Source organism: Eutrigla gurnardus (genome assembly GCF_963514095.1).
Source record: "Eutrigla gurnardus genome assembly, chromosome: 7".
Lineage (NCBI taxonomy): Eukaryota > Metazoa > Chordata > Actinopteri > Perciformes > Triglidae > Eutrigla > Eutrigla gurnardus.
In genome coordinates this window covers 18,719,453-18,735,916 of record NC_139921.1, presented here as the reverse complement: position 1 = coordinate 18,735,916, position 16,464 = coordinate 18,719,453, and the positions used below count along the sequence as shown (strand labels likewise).

Below are 16,464 nucleotides of genomic sequence, written 5' to 3'. Positions count from 1 at the left end.
TGTGTGTGTGTGGAAAGTTGACGTGTGACAACCACAAAGTCAGAATTCTTTTTACTGTTTTATATATGGTACAGTCATTTAAATACAAACAAAAAAGATCATGTTCATCAATCACAACACATAGATTAATTTGTACATACAAGTGGGTGGACAAGATAACAGAAACGGCATGCCGTTTGGGAAAACTGTTCAATTCATACGTCCAAACTGTAGTTTGTGAAGGACTAGTGGTCAAAGAAGCACCTCACTAACACTGACGCTCAAAGAGACTTTCTGAGTAACATGAAATGACGACTGATTTTAATCCAGCACCTGAGAAACCAAACATTCTGACACTACAAGCGTGAATTATCTACATTTATCATTATAAAGTGTTTCTGTTATTTTGTCCACTGCTTGTAGAACTAATCAGACCGTTAACAGCACGATGGAGCTGCGAACAAGCAGAATGGGACTTACTGAAGAAAAAAACTCTTCTAACTGAAAGGTACGTTTCAATGCTTATTTTCCCCCTCGGCACTGTTCTGTAATCCGAGAGGATTCTCACGTTCACAAATAAGGAACACATCCAGTTAATGCTTGCAGCCATCTCTCCAAAACCTCTTGAGAAATATGTGTGTCCTTTGTTCTACAGAAATTAGATATGAGCTTTTTTCCATAATTTTGCATTACTCGGTGCCTTTTGAATACAAGGAAGTGTCGTCGCCGTATCACGATGACGAGCCGTCTGTTTATTGAATCAAGGCATGAATGAATAGTGGGGTAAGGACACCAATTAGCTTTATTTAAATGATCTTCTCTTTTCTGTGCACAGTGAATGAATGCAACTGACAAAGTTATCCAAGTACAGGACTGATTTAAGATGTTGGAACGCTTACAAACATGACAAGCACACGCTACATGGGCGGAAAAACACATTTAGTTGTAGTGACATATTAATAGTGGTCCAATACATATAACGACAGATTCATCCCTGCTTGCTTAGCTTGTACTCCCGCTTGATTCTAGCGTACGGGCCGATGCTGTCGTCAAACACAAAGTCCCATAAGACCCGGATCCAGGAAGTGTGTTGAGGCAGCGAGTCGTAATACTCTGCTGCAATTTGCTTGACCTGCGAATACAAAAAAATACATAACATGAGAATGAGAGCAGAATGAAACATATATACATACATACAATATATAAAGCAAAACTAATAAAGTTAGACTCTTTCTCTCCATCTCATATTATATTATAAATATATATACTTGATATTTAAAAAAGCTGTTTAATAAAAGCAGTTGTCTGCTATGTCAAAAAGCAGGTTCCAAGCTCTGGTGGTGCAGTTAATCAGTTACAAAGCCCGGCCTTTTGTCTGATAAATATTTGCAGTCGATAGAAAAAATGTGACATGTGGCACTTGCCGATACTTTTGTCTTTAGATACTGAAAGAGAGGAGAGGCCCGTCTTATCTGCCCGCACCAACATCCCTCACAGCCTGAAAAAGTGACTCGAGTCCAGAGTTTACCTCTAGAAATTGAGGTCATGATTTATCACAATAGCACAATCTCACCTGAGGTAGTTTACTGCCAGGTATGCTTGGGAAGTCATGGTGCTCCATGTGATACCCAACATTGAAGGTGATCAGGTTCAGTGATCCATAGTAAGAGTATGTCTCGTGTCCCTTGAGGAACATGTAATGTTCAGCTATGAAATGTCCAGAGATAGGATGCAGTCCCATACACAGGATAGACCCTGCAATGAGGTAAACAATGGGCTTCACCCCCCATAGATAGTAGATAATCAAGTCAACTGTGAGCTGAACGGCTGCGTTAAGGATCTCCAGCTGTCCCACTGGTTTAGGGTTGACCAGCAATGGGCGAAGAGCGTAGAAGAAGGGCTGGAGGAAGAGCCAGAGGACCTTCCTGGCCGGGGTGCAGAAGAACCATCCCTCAATGTCTGTAGGGATGTCAACATCCAGCTGGTCCCCACCGAGGTACCGATGGTGGTCGATGTGGTACTTCTTAAAGGAGGCGGAGTAAGGCAACCCAATGGGCAGGTTGGCCCAAATGGCAAACCAGCGGTTCCACTTTGCCAGCTTGTTGCCAAAGGCCACGTTGTGAGATATGTCGTGGATGGCCAGAGTCAAGGAGTGGTTAATGCAGCCTCCGAAGGCGTAAGCCCAGAAGAAGATCCACTTCCAGGAGAGGTCGTGGACCAGGTAGCAGGCCAGGAGCTGGGTCAGGACCATGCCTGATACCACCCACTTCAGCTGGGGATCCGGACCCATCAGAGACTTGATCTCTGGATATTTGGCTAAGGAGAGAAGCAGACAGGGAAAGTGATGAAAAGGGGCGTGGACAGCGATTAGGTGATTGTAGGAAAGAAAAGGAAGTAGAAAGAGCAGAAGTATATTAAAGGTAGGGAGTTGAAAAGGATCCAAATGGGGGGGGGGGGGGGAGTAAATAATGGATTAAATGGATAAAATAACTGACTCATTATTTTTTTTATAATTATGTAGGATGTAAAGAAAGTTAAATATTTGTCCCGAATCCAGCAGGGAAAGCTGTTAAGCAGCTTGCTCTCAACTTATTGCTGAGACGCTGTGTATCCCGAGAACTCAGTTGAGCATGCTGTATGGTACGAGCCCTTCTCCTGGGAAGGGCCTGCTGACAAAAGTATTTTTTTAATTGGCAGAGGTGTTGTTTTGCTGAGGGACAACAAAAAAAACTGTCTGATATACAAGGGAGCGGTTAAAAACACGTTACTAAAAGAGACAGGTTTAGTTCATTTACAGTAATAATAGACTCATTAGGACATACAGGTTCTGGTTTCTTACACTGGCCACACCTAAAGCCAAACTTCAGGATCACGGGGGTTATGGAGAATATCCCATCATGCATTAGCTGAAAGATAGCGATGCACCACTGGTCAACTGCTCATGCAAATCTGGCCACCTTCTTTGCTTTTAGCTCACTTGTGTAATGCCCCTATGCAAATTGAGCTGACGCTGGTAACTACAAGGGTTTCACTGCATGTATGTCTTTCCTCTACTGGCCGAACCCTCCGTATTGTGTAAATGTTTAACCAATAGGAGTTTCCTATCCTACAGATACCAATTCTAAATCAAAAATTAATCTAGAAACAGGTCCTATATACCTGTATAATCTACTGTATGATTTGAATTCCAGTGGCTCATGGTATTTGTAGCCATGTAGGCTATCTTCAAGTGTTGCCCACCCACAGGGCAAGTTGAATCAATAACCAGACATCATAAAAGACTGTTTGAACTGCTTAAAGCCAACGCACAGAACATACTGTATAGCCATTACTGGATTCAAATGTGACCATGTTACAGAGAGAAAAGTAATTTAATTTATGGACACATACTGTTCTTAGCCTTAAACTACTGAAAATGAATTCAGATTCAACTGTACTCTACAGGTCAAAGTGCCTCTAATGCTCACATCCCTCTGCCTCTCTCATCAGGGCAGGGCAGGGGATAATTAAAAGAAAAACACTTAATAATTCAAGGCCAGCGCTGTCAAACAGCCCATCACCTTCTAGATGTGCTTCTTTCACACCAGAGCAACCGTGAGACTGGCGGACAAAGCTATAGGATCAAATGTACCTCAACAGGTTTACATCTTGTTCATCTAAACTGTTTCTAAATCAAACTACATACTAGATCAGCTTCCCAACGCTGGCTGCTCTTGATACGGATTTGATTTAAAAGGTAAGGAAATAATAAGAGTCATAGCCTGTTGGACAAACGTTTAACTATTGACAACAGGCATGGTTTAAGGGATGAAGGTTGTAAAGGTCACTCTTTTAGCGATCCTCCCAGATCCCTCCGACTCTCACAAGGCTTTTCTTCTCACTTCATGCATAGCAGTGTGTCTGTTTTTGTCACGAGCAGGGAATGTGTCTTGTTACAAGCCATGGGGCATTGTCAACTGCACCTGCTATGAATATGCGGTTAGAAGTCAGAAAGAAATGGATGACAGATAAAATAAAAGAACAGGTGATAGCCTCCGGTAAGGTTTTCAAACTAACTTAAATGTGTTTTTTAACTTTATGTGAGTTTTATGCCTTTTGCTTTCTCCACCATTGGTGACCAAGTGGTTTCGTATGAAAAATCTTGTAACTAAAGTGTCAACGTTTAAGTTAACTGAGACAGACATGTGAGTTAAGTATAATATGCTTTAAAATATTATTTTAAATTTTAACTGAAATGATATTGCACTTAACTTCTATGTAATGCTGTTTGAGAGCTGCAGTTCAAAGGGGAGTTGGAAATAATATTTCGATTGCAGCTTGAAGAGAATTGTGTAACTTCTATCAACACCACAACAAAAATGAATGACTCAACTTGTGGTGTATCTGGTCCGTGTCTACGTTTGCCCTGCGTCCATTGTGAAGTGATAGCTCGTAAAGCAAGAGTAAACAGGTTGAACCGGCTACGAAACAACTTAGGCTACACTTATTAGGCTTCACAAATTAACCAGGAATTTAAGTCTGCACACTTCTCAGTGTTGATAAAGTTTTGTAATTTCTTACCTAGAATTTCTTTCCTTCTCGAGGTGTGCGGCTGATCATTGTAGACCCATTCAAAGTCGCCCCTTCCACCTGTCTTCCCCATGATTATCCTCTCTATGTCTGAGACTACCCGGCTCCGTGGCGTTATGTGTGTCATCAAACCTTCGCAGTATCGAGTCACACCCACTTACACTGGTTGCGGGCTGCAGGTGTGATGACAAACTCCTCCCCGGAGCAGAGGGACGGACTTCATATATATATATATATATATATATATATATATATATATATATATATATATATATATATATATATATATATATCTTGTATTCATTAATTTCAAGAAATGTAGTTGCACCCTTAAATCATGCAGTGAGTATTGGTGGATCTATTTGATTATTTCAGGCACAATTGCGAAGTAGTTGCTGGTTCCAGCCTCTGAAGTGTGAGAATTTGCTGCTTTTCTCTTTATATTATTGTAAGTTTGACATGTTTGGGGTTTGGACTGTTGTTCCGATAAAACCACTAATTGGAATGTGTCACCTGATCACTGGGAAATTATCATTTGTAATTAAAAGCTATTATTCAAACAAACAAACAAACAAATAGGTCAGTCGGCATATCAATCAATAATGAAAATAACTAGACGGGTATATTTCGTTCCCATTTGCTAGACATTATCATATAGCCTATTAATATTACATTACATATTAGGCTATTGTAAATATGACTATTACAACATGTTTTATTTTTCCTATATATAATAGATAACACAGGCTACATATTTGTACTAATATCTTTATGCACAAGATGTAACAAATAGGACGCTGGAGGTTCGATTTTCACATTTGAACGGGACTTCTTTGGTCTAAGTCACGCGAGACCTCAGAACTGGAGCGTTGTGGCGACGAGAGTACAGTAGTATAGAGTTGTTGTAGGAGAGGGAGGAGGAAGGCTGAGTTTAGATAGGAAGAAAAGAGAGAGTGTAAAAATAGCATATAAGCAGGAGGAAATACAACATTCATCATGGCGTCGGGGGACACTCTCTACATAGAAACGGACGGGTCAGAAATGCCAGCCGAAATAGTGGAACTGCATGAAATCGAAGTAGAGACAATCGAGACAACAGTTGTTGGAGACGACGGGGAACACCAGCCGATGATCGCCTTACAGCCTCTTGACGTGGATGATCCACATTCGATTCACTCGCATCAAGAGGTGATTTTGGTGCAAACAAGAGAAGAGGTTGTGGGCGAGGATGACTCTGAAATGCACACGGACGACGGTTATGAGGACCAAATCCTCATCCCAGTGCCTGCCGTTGAGGAGGACTATATCGAACAGACTCTCGTTACTGTCGGTGGGAGAAGCTCGACAGGCCGGATGAAGAGGGCTGGAAGCGGAAAGAAAGCAGGCAAAAAGAGCTACCTGGGCGGGGGAGAAATGGGCAGAAAATGGGAACAGAAGCAGGTCCAGATAAAGACGTTGGAGGGGGAGTTTTCAGTGACTATGTGGGCATCGGGTAAGTTCAGAGTCCTGAGTGAATTATTTCAAGATGCCCCCTCGCTTTGTTCTCAGCGTGTGTGCCGTGTGACTGGGCCCAGTTGGGGCCTTGTCCTCCGCTAAAGTAGAAACTATTTCCCAACTTTGAGTCACTTAAAATCCATTTGAAATGTTTTTGTTTTTATGGGAAGCCATGTTTTGTGTGTCGATGGGCGCCGCCATATTTCCCCGGTCTAGAAAGTATGGCGGCCCGAAAAAATGGCGTTTATTTAGCCGACGAATATGGCGGCGAGAGTGGGAGCTAGTGCAGCTGGCTCCGCTAGGCCTCTGTGGCGCAGTTCAACTGTCGCGGCGGTGGTGCCTTCAGGAACCCCTCATACATTACACTTCCGAGTCTTTGAACACGCGTTATTATGTTCATGTCATATGATATGAACTGAGTTTGCATCTTTGCTAGAGCTGGATATCAGCCATTGAAAGGAGTATTTAATTTAGACGTGTTATGATGTTATGTTGTGTTCCTGGTAGCTATATGAACCATTGTATGGTTTAAACGGTGACAACTTCCTAAAATAAAACAAACTTTGTATTCTTCGGATATTTTTAAATCACATTTTTAGATATTTGTATAGCTATGTTTGTAAACATGGCAGTGTCATCAGCAAAATGAAAGCTAGTTAATTAAAGGAAAATTGTTGAAAGTATTTTTATTGTTATGACAAAATATCCCTCTTATCACGCTATAGCAAAACATTAGATATTGATTTTTTAAAATGTATTCCTGTTGTTTTCCACACTGATCTTTTTTTTTTTTTTTAACTGCATCATGTCACATTTTGTCTACAACTTATGTTTGTTGAACAGACATTTGAGCCAAAACCTGTATTTCCCGTCCTATGTCTCTGTTAGTACAAAATAAGTAACAGAGAGTGGTAGGAAATCCTGGGTGGGGGGTTGTGGCAAAGTCTATCTCTAACCAGCTTTAATCAATTCTTTCCATTGGTTCTTTTATTGTTTTCATTATCAATGCCTCTGTTCCTCTCATTCAGATGACAAGAAGGACATAGACCATGAGGAGCAAATCGCAGGTGAAAACTCTCCTCCGGATTATTCTGAATACATGACTGGGAAGAAGCTTCCTCCTGGAGGCATCCCAGGCATTGACCTCTCAGACCCCAAACAACTGGCGGAGTTTGCACGGTAAGTGGTCATGTTGACGTTAATGTTCACCCAGGCTGTGGAGCCAAATTCAGCGGGCCATAATAAAACGCTTGTACTCATACAGCAGTTTTCAAAGGGGAAATTGGTTTGCTTCACTAACTGTTAAGGGAACATAATTTAAAAATGTGATGGTGCAAAAGTGAAAGAAGTAATGTAGTTCATGGTGGTTAGACCAGCACATTCCACTCAGCTTCTTTTCTGCGATATGCATATTTTTCTAGAGTATTATATTTGTTTGTTTGTATTTAAGTAAACAAATCTTTGTATGTCTGTTTCAGAAGTGTTGATAATTTGACTTGTCTGTACTGATGTGACCACTTATATTCTGTTTCAGAATGAAGCCAAGAAAAGTAAAAGAAGATGACGCACCCAGGACAATAGCCTGTCCACACAAAGTGAGTGCACTGTTCTGTACAACAGATTAACATACATGACCAGAAGTTTACTGGGTTGTACCGTATGTCTTTATTATGGACCCTACCTTACTGAAAACATGCATGTATTCGTTACACTGGTATGAAGAGCTGACATCATTCTGTGGCTAAAGCTCTACTGTAAAGTGAATATGTTCTGAGTGATTGGCTTCATTTTGGTTTGTCTCTCGTTCAGGGATGTACCAAGATGTTCAGGGACAACTCGGCCATGAGGAAGCACTTGCATACACACGGACCTCGTGTGCACGTCTGTGCAGAGTGTGGCAAAGCCTTCGTTGAGAGTTCAAAACTGAAGAGGCATCAACTCGTACACACAGGAGAGAAACCTTTCCAGGTTAGTTCCTTTTTACTTTCTGCGTGTCTTGCTTTCTCTTCACTCTTATAGAGAAAGCTGCATAATTTGACTTTGCATTATTAGTGGTAGGAACATATTTTAATATATACTGATGATATGTAAACTTGCTGGCTTTGTGGATGAACAATCATATACACAGCTGTTGTCATCTCAAATACCCGCAATTGAAACTATACTCAGTTTATCTCTGACTCGGGTAGAGAAGTGTAGTGGCGTTAACTCAATCTCTCTCGTCTCCAGTGCACATTTGAGGGCTGTGGCAAGCGGTTCTCTCTGGACTTTAACTTGCGCACACATGTGCGTATTCACACTGGAGACCGCCCGTACGTGTGTCCCTTCGATGGCTGCAACAAAAAATTTGCCCAGTCAACCAACCTGAAGTCTCACATCCTCACACACGCCAAAGCCAAAAACAACCAGTGAAACGACGGCGACGCGAGCATACACTGGAGGACTTGGCCCATATCTCCGCTCATGGACAAACTAATGTCCCGTGGCCTGCTTTGCTATGAAATAAGAAGTCCCCTTTTGATTCATCTCTAGATAAAAGGTTTTTGAGAAGTGACCTTTTCTCAAACATTTTGATAAACTCGTGGAGGTTTGAACAAGGAACTCATGAGACCCTCTCTTGCCTCCTGCCCTACTTGGGCGCTACCTGGATGGAACAATTTACGCTTTCTTCTTGTGAAGATGTTAATTCATGGATCGGCACCTAAAGATATTTATACCTTATCAAGTCAAAAGGTTTTTGCAATAGATGTCAAATTTGCATCGATCCTCAGCAATGACACCTTTTCAATTTTGTACTTTTCCCAAAGTGTGCATATTGTACACTGTTTGACTTAAGCTCTGTTGTAATGTATGTAGTAAGATTCTCCCTGTAGCTCTTCTTGGGTTTCACAGTTTGTTTTACCTCTGCTTTTCCCCTTCATGTGAGTGTGTGTGTGTTTTGAGGGGGGAGGTCTTTGCATATTTTTATTTTGTACAACACAATATCAGAATCAAGTAGATATTAGCCATGTGATTTTCAATAGTGATCATCAATTAAAAATGTTTCTCCCCCTTGCACTACTAACACAAAAAGCGTCATTTGTCCTCTCAAAGTTAAAACTCAACTTAAAATAAAATTCCAGTGTTTGACATTTAGAGAGTCAAATTCTGGAGCTCATAATGTGAATGATAAAGTGCTAAAGGATTTTACTGAGATATAGGAAAATGGTCCTTTTCAGATCTGCTATATATTTTACATAAGGATGTAACATTTTAAACAAATCTGGGTCCACATTTATATTAACCTCAGTTGAATAATGTCAACAGGACAACATGGTGCATGAAACGGTTCTGTTGAAGCTCAACAAGCATCTCGTTTTCAATACTTGAGGTTGCACTAGTAGAACAATAGTTCTTTGAAATGGTACAGCAATCTACATGTTCTTGTTTGGTAACATGGAGAGAGAACAAGGAAGTGAAACGAAATATGTTTTTTTTTATTCAGCAAGCTGCGTGTAGACATTTGACATTTATAATCATGTCTAAATTTAAATTAAGCAGCGTGAAAGTGGCACCTTACAGCTGGTAAATTATCTAACACTGGTTCAAGTACACTGTCAACTCATTGTTTCTCTCCGACAGGCAAAAAGAGACCAGAGAGAACGTTAAAAAAAAAAAAAAAGTCATTCTGATCCAGGTGCAACATCAAATGTCACTAGCAGGTACATTCAAGTCTTCAGGTATAACAAATATAATTTCAGGGCTGCATCTTAATTTTCATTACTTAAACTAAATTCCATTTTCTTTTGCATATGCATGTGGTACATTTCTAAAAAAAAACAAACTGCAGCACAACCTTCACACAAAGTCAAACAATCAATTTACATTTCAAAGTGAAATTAGTCTAATTAACTCACAAAACCACGCCACACAGGCAGTCTCTCGCATTAAACTCATCCGATTTGAGGATTTTAAAGTGAAAAACAAGTGCAACAATGCTGAATCACTTTTAACCCACATATTACAGTGCATTTGATCAGTTTGGTTTGTTGCAGTTTGCTCTGCAGCTACAAAGTAAAATCAAGTTTTAAAGGAGGTCCTGGTAATCTTAACCCATGCAATTTATGTTCTTTATACGTATGACACCGTTTTATTTAAATTTGTTATTAAATGAAACAATGTCTAGTACCTAGCTCATCCCTGCAGAGTAGTGTGGTAAAATAGGCATATTACACATTATGCTCAATTGCCTGATCTGGTGAATTAATTGCATCCAGTATATAGTTTATTGATTGACATCAGACAATACATTCTATTAAAATAAAAACCTATTCAAAGGTGTATTTTAGTATTGTTTTGTTTATGCATAGCAACCATGCTTTCTATTGCTGTGTATCTAGCGCATGAATGTAAGGCATAAGATTACTCTCGACACCACTCTGCCTGTAAGTGAGGACGAGAGATTCAAAGAGAAATCTAGGTCAGTTAAAATGCAGTGAACGGCACAAATAACTGCAGTGTAGCAGTAACAATCCAAAACCTCCAACATCTCTGACCTAAATATATTTGTGGAAACAGTTTTAAGCCTTTTTGGAGAACAAATATATACTGATAAAAAAGATTAAAGCATATCCTTAAATGCGAGTGATGACAGCTAAAAACATTCCTGAAGACCGGGGTGACGTTGTGTTCAACAGCAAAATTGAATTAAACAGAGGCATCAATCTTCAAAGTGTTTCCCTCCACTTCACTGTCCTGCCTTTGGATGAGTGTATAGTACCTGCTCTCAGAGCAGACGCCACCCTGGTGGTTTCCCAGTGAACTGTGGGTTTTCACTCCGCTAGGGCAGCCAGCAGTGCAGGGTAGTTTGGTGTCCCCCAGCCTGTAACGGGATCCCACGATGGTGCAGCACAAAAACCTTTACCTTGAACCTGTTCATCCAGACAGCTCAGATGACAGCCTTCGGTCACCTGGAGACGCAAAACATTTAGAAACCAGACCACAACTACTGTGTTGCAAACGGTTTCACCCATTTTCTTCAAACACAATGCCTTGACTATGACTGAATGAACAAACATATTACTTCAACTTAAAGTAGCAAAATGATTAGAAATATTGTTTTTCATGTGACAATGCTGCAAACTGAGTTCATTTGGATAGGAATTTATGCAATGAATATGGGTTTACATTCTGTCATTTGCATTGTTTTGCCATGAAATCTTAAGTCTAATTTTCCATTTGACTCTGTATCCATTTATGTGTTTTACCATTGAGGTCATAGGTCATGGTGGTGTCTTGACTGCATAATATTGTTTCTCATAAAAGGGGCAACTGCACAAAGACTTTACTACAGTAATAACTTGACTTACATCAAATAAAGCTTGTGCTTTGAGCTTGTAGAGGCGAGGGTTGAGGAAGCCCAGGGAAGGCAGGCCCTTGAGCAGCCGCTGGTCATTGATGAGCGACAGCATGCCTCCAACCACAGGGGTTGATGCCTGGAAGGTAGATCAATCAATGATTAATCAACATGTGATGAAGCACAATGAAGTGAAAGAGAAAATGATTTCTGAAACTACTGTAAATACAATTTTATTTGTACGTCTCTTGCTCCGCTTAGAGCTTTTGTACACTTGGGTTTTCTCCATAGTTTTCTCCTAAGAAAATCTTTGCATGGTTATTTGTTTTTTCTGTCAATGCTGTGTTCACTCAGAAGTATAACCAAGTTTGCCATATTTTACCGAGGTTCCAGACACCCAGGGGACGGGTACTCTGTTGATGACCACCCAGTAGTTATCCGACAGGGCAGCCATGTCCGGATAAGCTCTGCCGCTGGTATTGAAATATGACTGAGGAGGAAGGGTTGCTGCCACATTCTTCAGGTACCCTTCCACTGCACTGGCCTACAGGAACACACAAACACAGTAGCATAAATGACACAGTCATCAATAAGCTCTGAAAGAGCCGATGACGTGACATTATTACCTGGTAGTCCGGCATCTTGAAGACATTGCTGAAGCCTCCTCCACTGATGTAATCTGTAACTTCATATGTGACCTTAAAAGGATTCTTGAATGAGGTTCCTCCTACTGTTGTCACATATGGGCTGGAAAACAACGGGAGGCAGGGCATAAAGTGAGTTAGATGTTTAGTGCTTGCCAATATCATGCAGAAAATGTTTTTCTGAAATGTTTTACCTTGATGCAGGAAAACTTGGCCTGAAGGAGTTTTCTCCTTTACCCAAATGTCTGCAGCCTGCACCACTGTCACCTGAATACGAAACAAGATCAGAGATAGGGATGATGTAAGAGATGCTCATTGGACAAGATCTGAGACTAAAGATGATGTAGCAGGTTATCATGCAGCATATCTTCCTGACAGTTGACGTGTCAAGTCTGTTGTAAGTTGTGGAAAGATGTGTGTAAACCCGTTTTCTTTTTTTCCAGAGCCAACATGCCATGAGTGTTTATTTAAAAAACAACAATGGAGTATTCAAGTTTCAGGTGAGATAATTTGATGTCAATTACAACGGACAAAGCCACAGTAAGTTGACACGTTGCCAAAGAGACTAAGGTGGTTCCATTACCGTGACATCACCAGCTCTGTTGCAAAGAATTCAGGTGACAGTTCACAACTTGTGTTGACGCCTTGTCTTTTGTGTTGACACAGGAAATTGTTTTGCTACTGACGCATTGGAAACTAAACCAGATACAAGTGAGAGGTTGCAGTTATTGCATGTGACTGTTGCTTTGAGACAATGATCACATTTGGGAAGATAAACAGGATGAAACACCAGAGACAAACAAAGGCTTTTAGCTCATTATCAGTCATATTTTGCTGACATAAGGTTAGGTGAGGTTTCTTCGTATGTACCCGAGGGTAAATGTGTTGTGCAGACAGGTTTCAGCAGCCCAAGGTGACAAACAACAACATAATATAGAGTAAGTGTCATTTGGGAATGCTGTTTACAGTGTCTGTGTGCAACAATGTACAAAGCATGTGGGTGGGTTCTGCATGTTTCCTCTTTACTGACCAGAAGCAAAGAGCAAAGAGATTCCCCTGACGCCAGCCTTTATGAACTCTGTGTTGATGCGCATCATGTATGCAGTGGATAGACTGTCTTCATCGTCTCCATAGCTGATAGTGTGAACCCAGGGCAGGTCAGACATGTTGCTGAGCAAAACCATCCACTGGAGGAAAGGCTCCTGGGACTCATGACGACCTGGAGGACAATGAGGAAATGAGAGGGCGTGTTTTATTGATGGGGTTTAAATTAAGGTGGTCAGAGTGTTAAAATTAGCCACATTTTTGCTAGCTTTATTCCGTTTTACCTCCTAACTTGTGAACACCTCATACTTATATTATAGTTTTTACTGCAAATGTAAACACTTGGCCTGCATATATGTATGGTTAGTGTCTAATAATTATTTTAACTGAGAAGAAAGTACATTAAAAATCAAGATTATTTTTCTATTTTAAGTTCTTTTACTTCGCCACACACGCACGATGGAACCCTGACTCTCATACAGACCTGGGTTGGTGAAAAACCACGTGGAGATGTTTGCCCCCGTGCTCATGATGTACTCCACATCCAGACTGGCCTCCAGACCAGCTTTTCCTCTTCCCTGAGTGCCCACAACCCGGTCCACCTGAGAGAGATGCTGGAAGCTCCTGCCATAAATGCCCATGAACTCTGCCAGGTCTGCAGGGCTGTAGTATTGCTCCAAGAACTAGAAGAGAAGACCACTAGCTAAGGTGAGAAAGTACACCAAGTTGTTGGTGAGATTATGGTGTCTGAGCTAATTTATAAAAGGCCAAACAGCAACATATTCTGAGAGAGCCACACCTGAGCTACAGCCTGGCTGTTGTTCTGAGCTGTTCCCACATCAGTTGCTGTGAGATTATAGCGGGCCCTCAGGATGGAGGGAGTCACTCCCAGGTGCACCCCTGCCTTAGATTGCTTCTGCTTTCTGTTGGAGGCTTTGCTAAGGTCCTGCCCTTTAGGCGGGAGGCGATGAAGCCCTCCGACTGTGGAAACACACAAACAATCATCCATCCTGCAATGATGTACAGATTATAACCGTAATATACAGCAATTACAGAGTTTTTACAGATATAGAAATGGTTCTCACCAAAGTCCAGGTGCTGGTGAACATCATCATGAACGGAGTACGGAGCTGAAGACCTCACCAGAGAGTGACCGTCCCTGATGTAACGGTTGAACTTGCTACCCGGAAGCAGCTTCTCTGCAACCCTGAATACACAAAAACAACCACAGCCTAAATCGTCTACAAATCTACTCCCAAATCATGGACATACAAACGTATGCAATTCCAGCTTTTTAAAGAAACTCCATTGGCTTCTATCGAAAACTGGTAGCACTCCAAGTATGTACTCCCATGAATGCAGTTGCGTAACTGCTGCCAGTAAGTAAATACCGTTACCAGTAGAGCCCATAATCTTGCCTTAGATTTGTGTATTTCGAAAGCCTGCAGCTCAAAGTCATTTTGATTTTAACCAGTTACCACAGAAAGAGGAACATGGCCTTCGCATAGAATACACTTGGAGGGAACTTGAGTGGAAAAGGTTCTCTTTTTGTGTCTTAACTGTGTCAAAATCACTGTTGAGTAAGCAGAACAAATGTTGCTTAAAAAGATATGCTTACTCTGCAGTCATGGTGCACTGTAGAAAGTCCTGAGTACGAACAGTCGCGCAGTCTGTAATCCCATGACTCTGCAGCCAGTGATGAATCACTTTCTGGGTCAGTTCAGACGGACGCACAAGGGAGGACACTTGCTCCAGGGTGAGATGTTTACCTGTGGAGGACAAAGCAGGCTTCTGTCACCCTATTATAAAAAGGCTTGTGCCCTATTGGTTAATGGTATTTTTAAACTATCAAGCCAGAGCATTTAAGTTCATATTGCTACAATATGCTGCACGGTATACACAAAAACACTGGACACAAACTCCATTGAGCATCGAAGTCTAACAATGCGTTTTAGATCCTAAATATCTGGGGTTATGTGAAGACTAACGGCAATTATCAGAAATGGCCTGACCATATTGTGCTGAGTCAGGATCTGACACCAGTTTGAGTCTTTCCTCCAGCAGGTCAGTGTTTTGTTGCTTCAGGGCAAAGGTCAACTCCAGCTTCTCTGTGGGCTCCAACCGACCTGCATGAGTCCAGTCGTCCGGTATCCTAAGGAAAGAGGAAACACTGTGAAGCTGAATATATAGCTCATCACAGGTCCCAAAGACCAAAAATGTTCAGCATAGTCAAATCTGAACCGTAGTTTTGGACTTCATTTGGAATCATGCTTGAAAACAAAAGCCACAAGGAGTATTAGATCCCTCGCAACAACTCAAAAGGTACATTCTAGGCACAGTAATAAAGAATATTGAAAGGATTTCTCTTTTTATATATCCACGTCTTTGCTGCATATGTGGGCTGCCAATAAATTTGATTTAAAAAGGGGTTTTAATAAGGTGAGGTAGAAAACCTATTTATTAAACGACAGATTTATGGAAATTGCTCTTAAAGTGGATTTGCTCACAAGACATCTTGGTCATATTCCAGATACCCACTCCAGACCAACGAGCTGAATAACAAGGGGATGGAGAAGGTCAGCCTGGTGGAAGGAGAAACGAACCATTGTAGGATGACATTTACACACGCAGAGGTTCATACAAACACAAACATGGCAGGGACATGTTAAAACACGTCCGTCCGTGCTTTATCTCACTGTTACAACAACAGAGCCTCAATGTGACAATAACGCATAAAACCGTTTCCTATCTCTTCATTTATTACAGAATGACACGTTGTTAATAGGTAGCCTTAACGTCGCATGAGCACTTTAGCCGGCTATGTTAGCTGGTTGCTACTATAGGTCAATACAACCGGTGAAAACAAAAGAACTACGAAGCGCGCCACCTTACAAGTCAGGTTAAATTAGAGTTATCGTTACTCGACTTTGATTCCCAGTTATCGCTGAACAAAAGCACACACGACTAGGAACTTATTTAAAACACTCACAGTGAGTTCATCGTGTCCTCGGCTGGCTCTCTTGTCTCTCCTCGGCTGTTGTGTCCAGCAGGGTGTTATAGAAGCAGCAGTCACGTGACACGCCTTCACGTGATTTTTGTTATTCACATTTTGGTTTACACTCATTCCGACACATTCATTTTGCTTTTTTCAACATACTTTACTATGACTTTCTTATGATTTTTTTTCAACATGCTTAACTATGACTTTTTTCGGACTTTTTTTGACATGCTATACCATGTCTTTGAACTCCTCCCATCTGGCAGACGCTACAGATCACTGTATGCCAATACTTCCAGACACAAACACAGCTTCTTCCCCTCTGCCATCAAGCTAATGAACAGCTAGTCCCCTTGTATTGTACACTGTTGCACTGTACACTGCTGCCCTTCCGCTACACA

The 16,464-nt window shown here is 41.2% G+C and overlaps 3 protein-coding genes across 3 annotated transcripts; 1 reads left to right on the top strand and 2 right to left on the bottom strand.

Annotated features, from left to right (window-relative positions):
• Positions 1 to 58: 58 nt before the first annotated feature.
• Positions 59 to 4,696, bottom strand: degs2 (delta(4)-desaturase, sphingolipid 2). The gene is made up of 3 exons (XM_084012665.1): positions 4,540 to 4,696; positions 1,553 to 2,295; positions 59 to 1,111 (listed from the first exon to the last, which is right to left on the bottom strand). Exons 1-3 carry the CDS (start codon positions 4,673 to 4,675, stop codon positions 968 to 970), a joined length of 1,023 nt encoding a protein of 340 aa, XP_083868791.1. The 5' UTR covers positions 4,676 to 4,696; the 3' UTR covers positions 59 to 967.
• A 736-nt stretch (positions 4,697 to 5,432) lies between these two features.
• On the top strand, positions 5,433 to 9,865 carry yy1a (YY1 transcription factor a). Its single transcript, XM_084012664.1, has 5 exons — positions 5,433 to 6,040; positions 7,071 to 7,221; positions 7,577 to 7,637; positions 7,852 to 8,010; positions 8,272 to 9,865. The coding sequence occupies exons 1-5, from the start codon at positions 5,545 to 5,547 to the stop codon at positions 8,452 to 8,454; spliced, it is 1,050 nt and encodes a 349-aa protein (XP_083868790.1). The 5' UTR covers positions 5,433 to 5,544; the 3' UTR covers positions 8,455 to 9,865.
• Positions 9,498 to 16,136, bottom strand: tpp1 (tripeptidyl peptidase I). The gene is made up of 13 exons (XM_084012650.1): positions 16,055 to 16,136; positions 15,573 to 15,647; positions 15,078 to 15,217; positions 14,684 to 14,834; positions 14,151 to 14,272; positions 13,865 to 14,046; positions 13,550 to 13,748; positions 13,052 to 13,240; positions 12,216 to 12,288; positions 12,004 to 12,124; positions 11,760 to 11,921; positions 11,391 to 11,516; positions 9,498 to 10,991 (listed from the first exon to the last, which is right to left on the bottom strand). The coding sequence occupies exons 1-13, from the start codon at positions 16,063 to 16,065 to the stop codon at positions 10,854 to 10,856; spliced, it is 1,689 nt and encodes a 562-aa protein (XP_083868776.1). The 5' UTR covers positions 16,066 to 16,136; the 3' UTR covers positions 9,498 to 10,853.
• Positions 16,137 to 16,464: the final 328 nt, after the last annotated feature.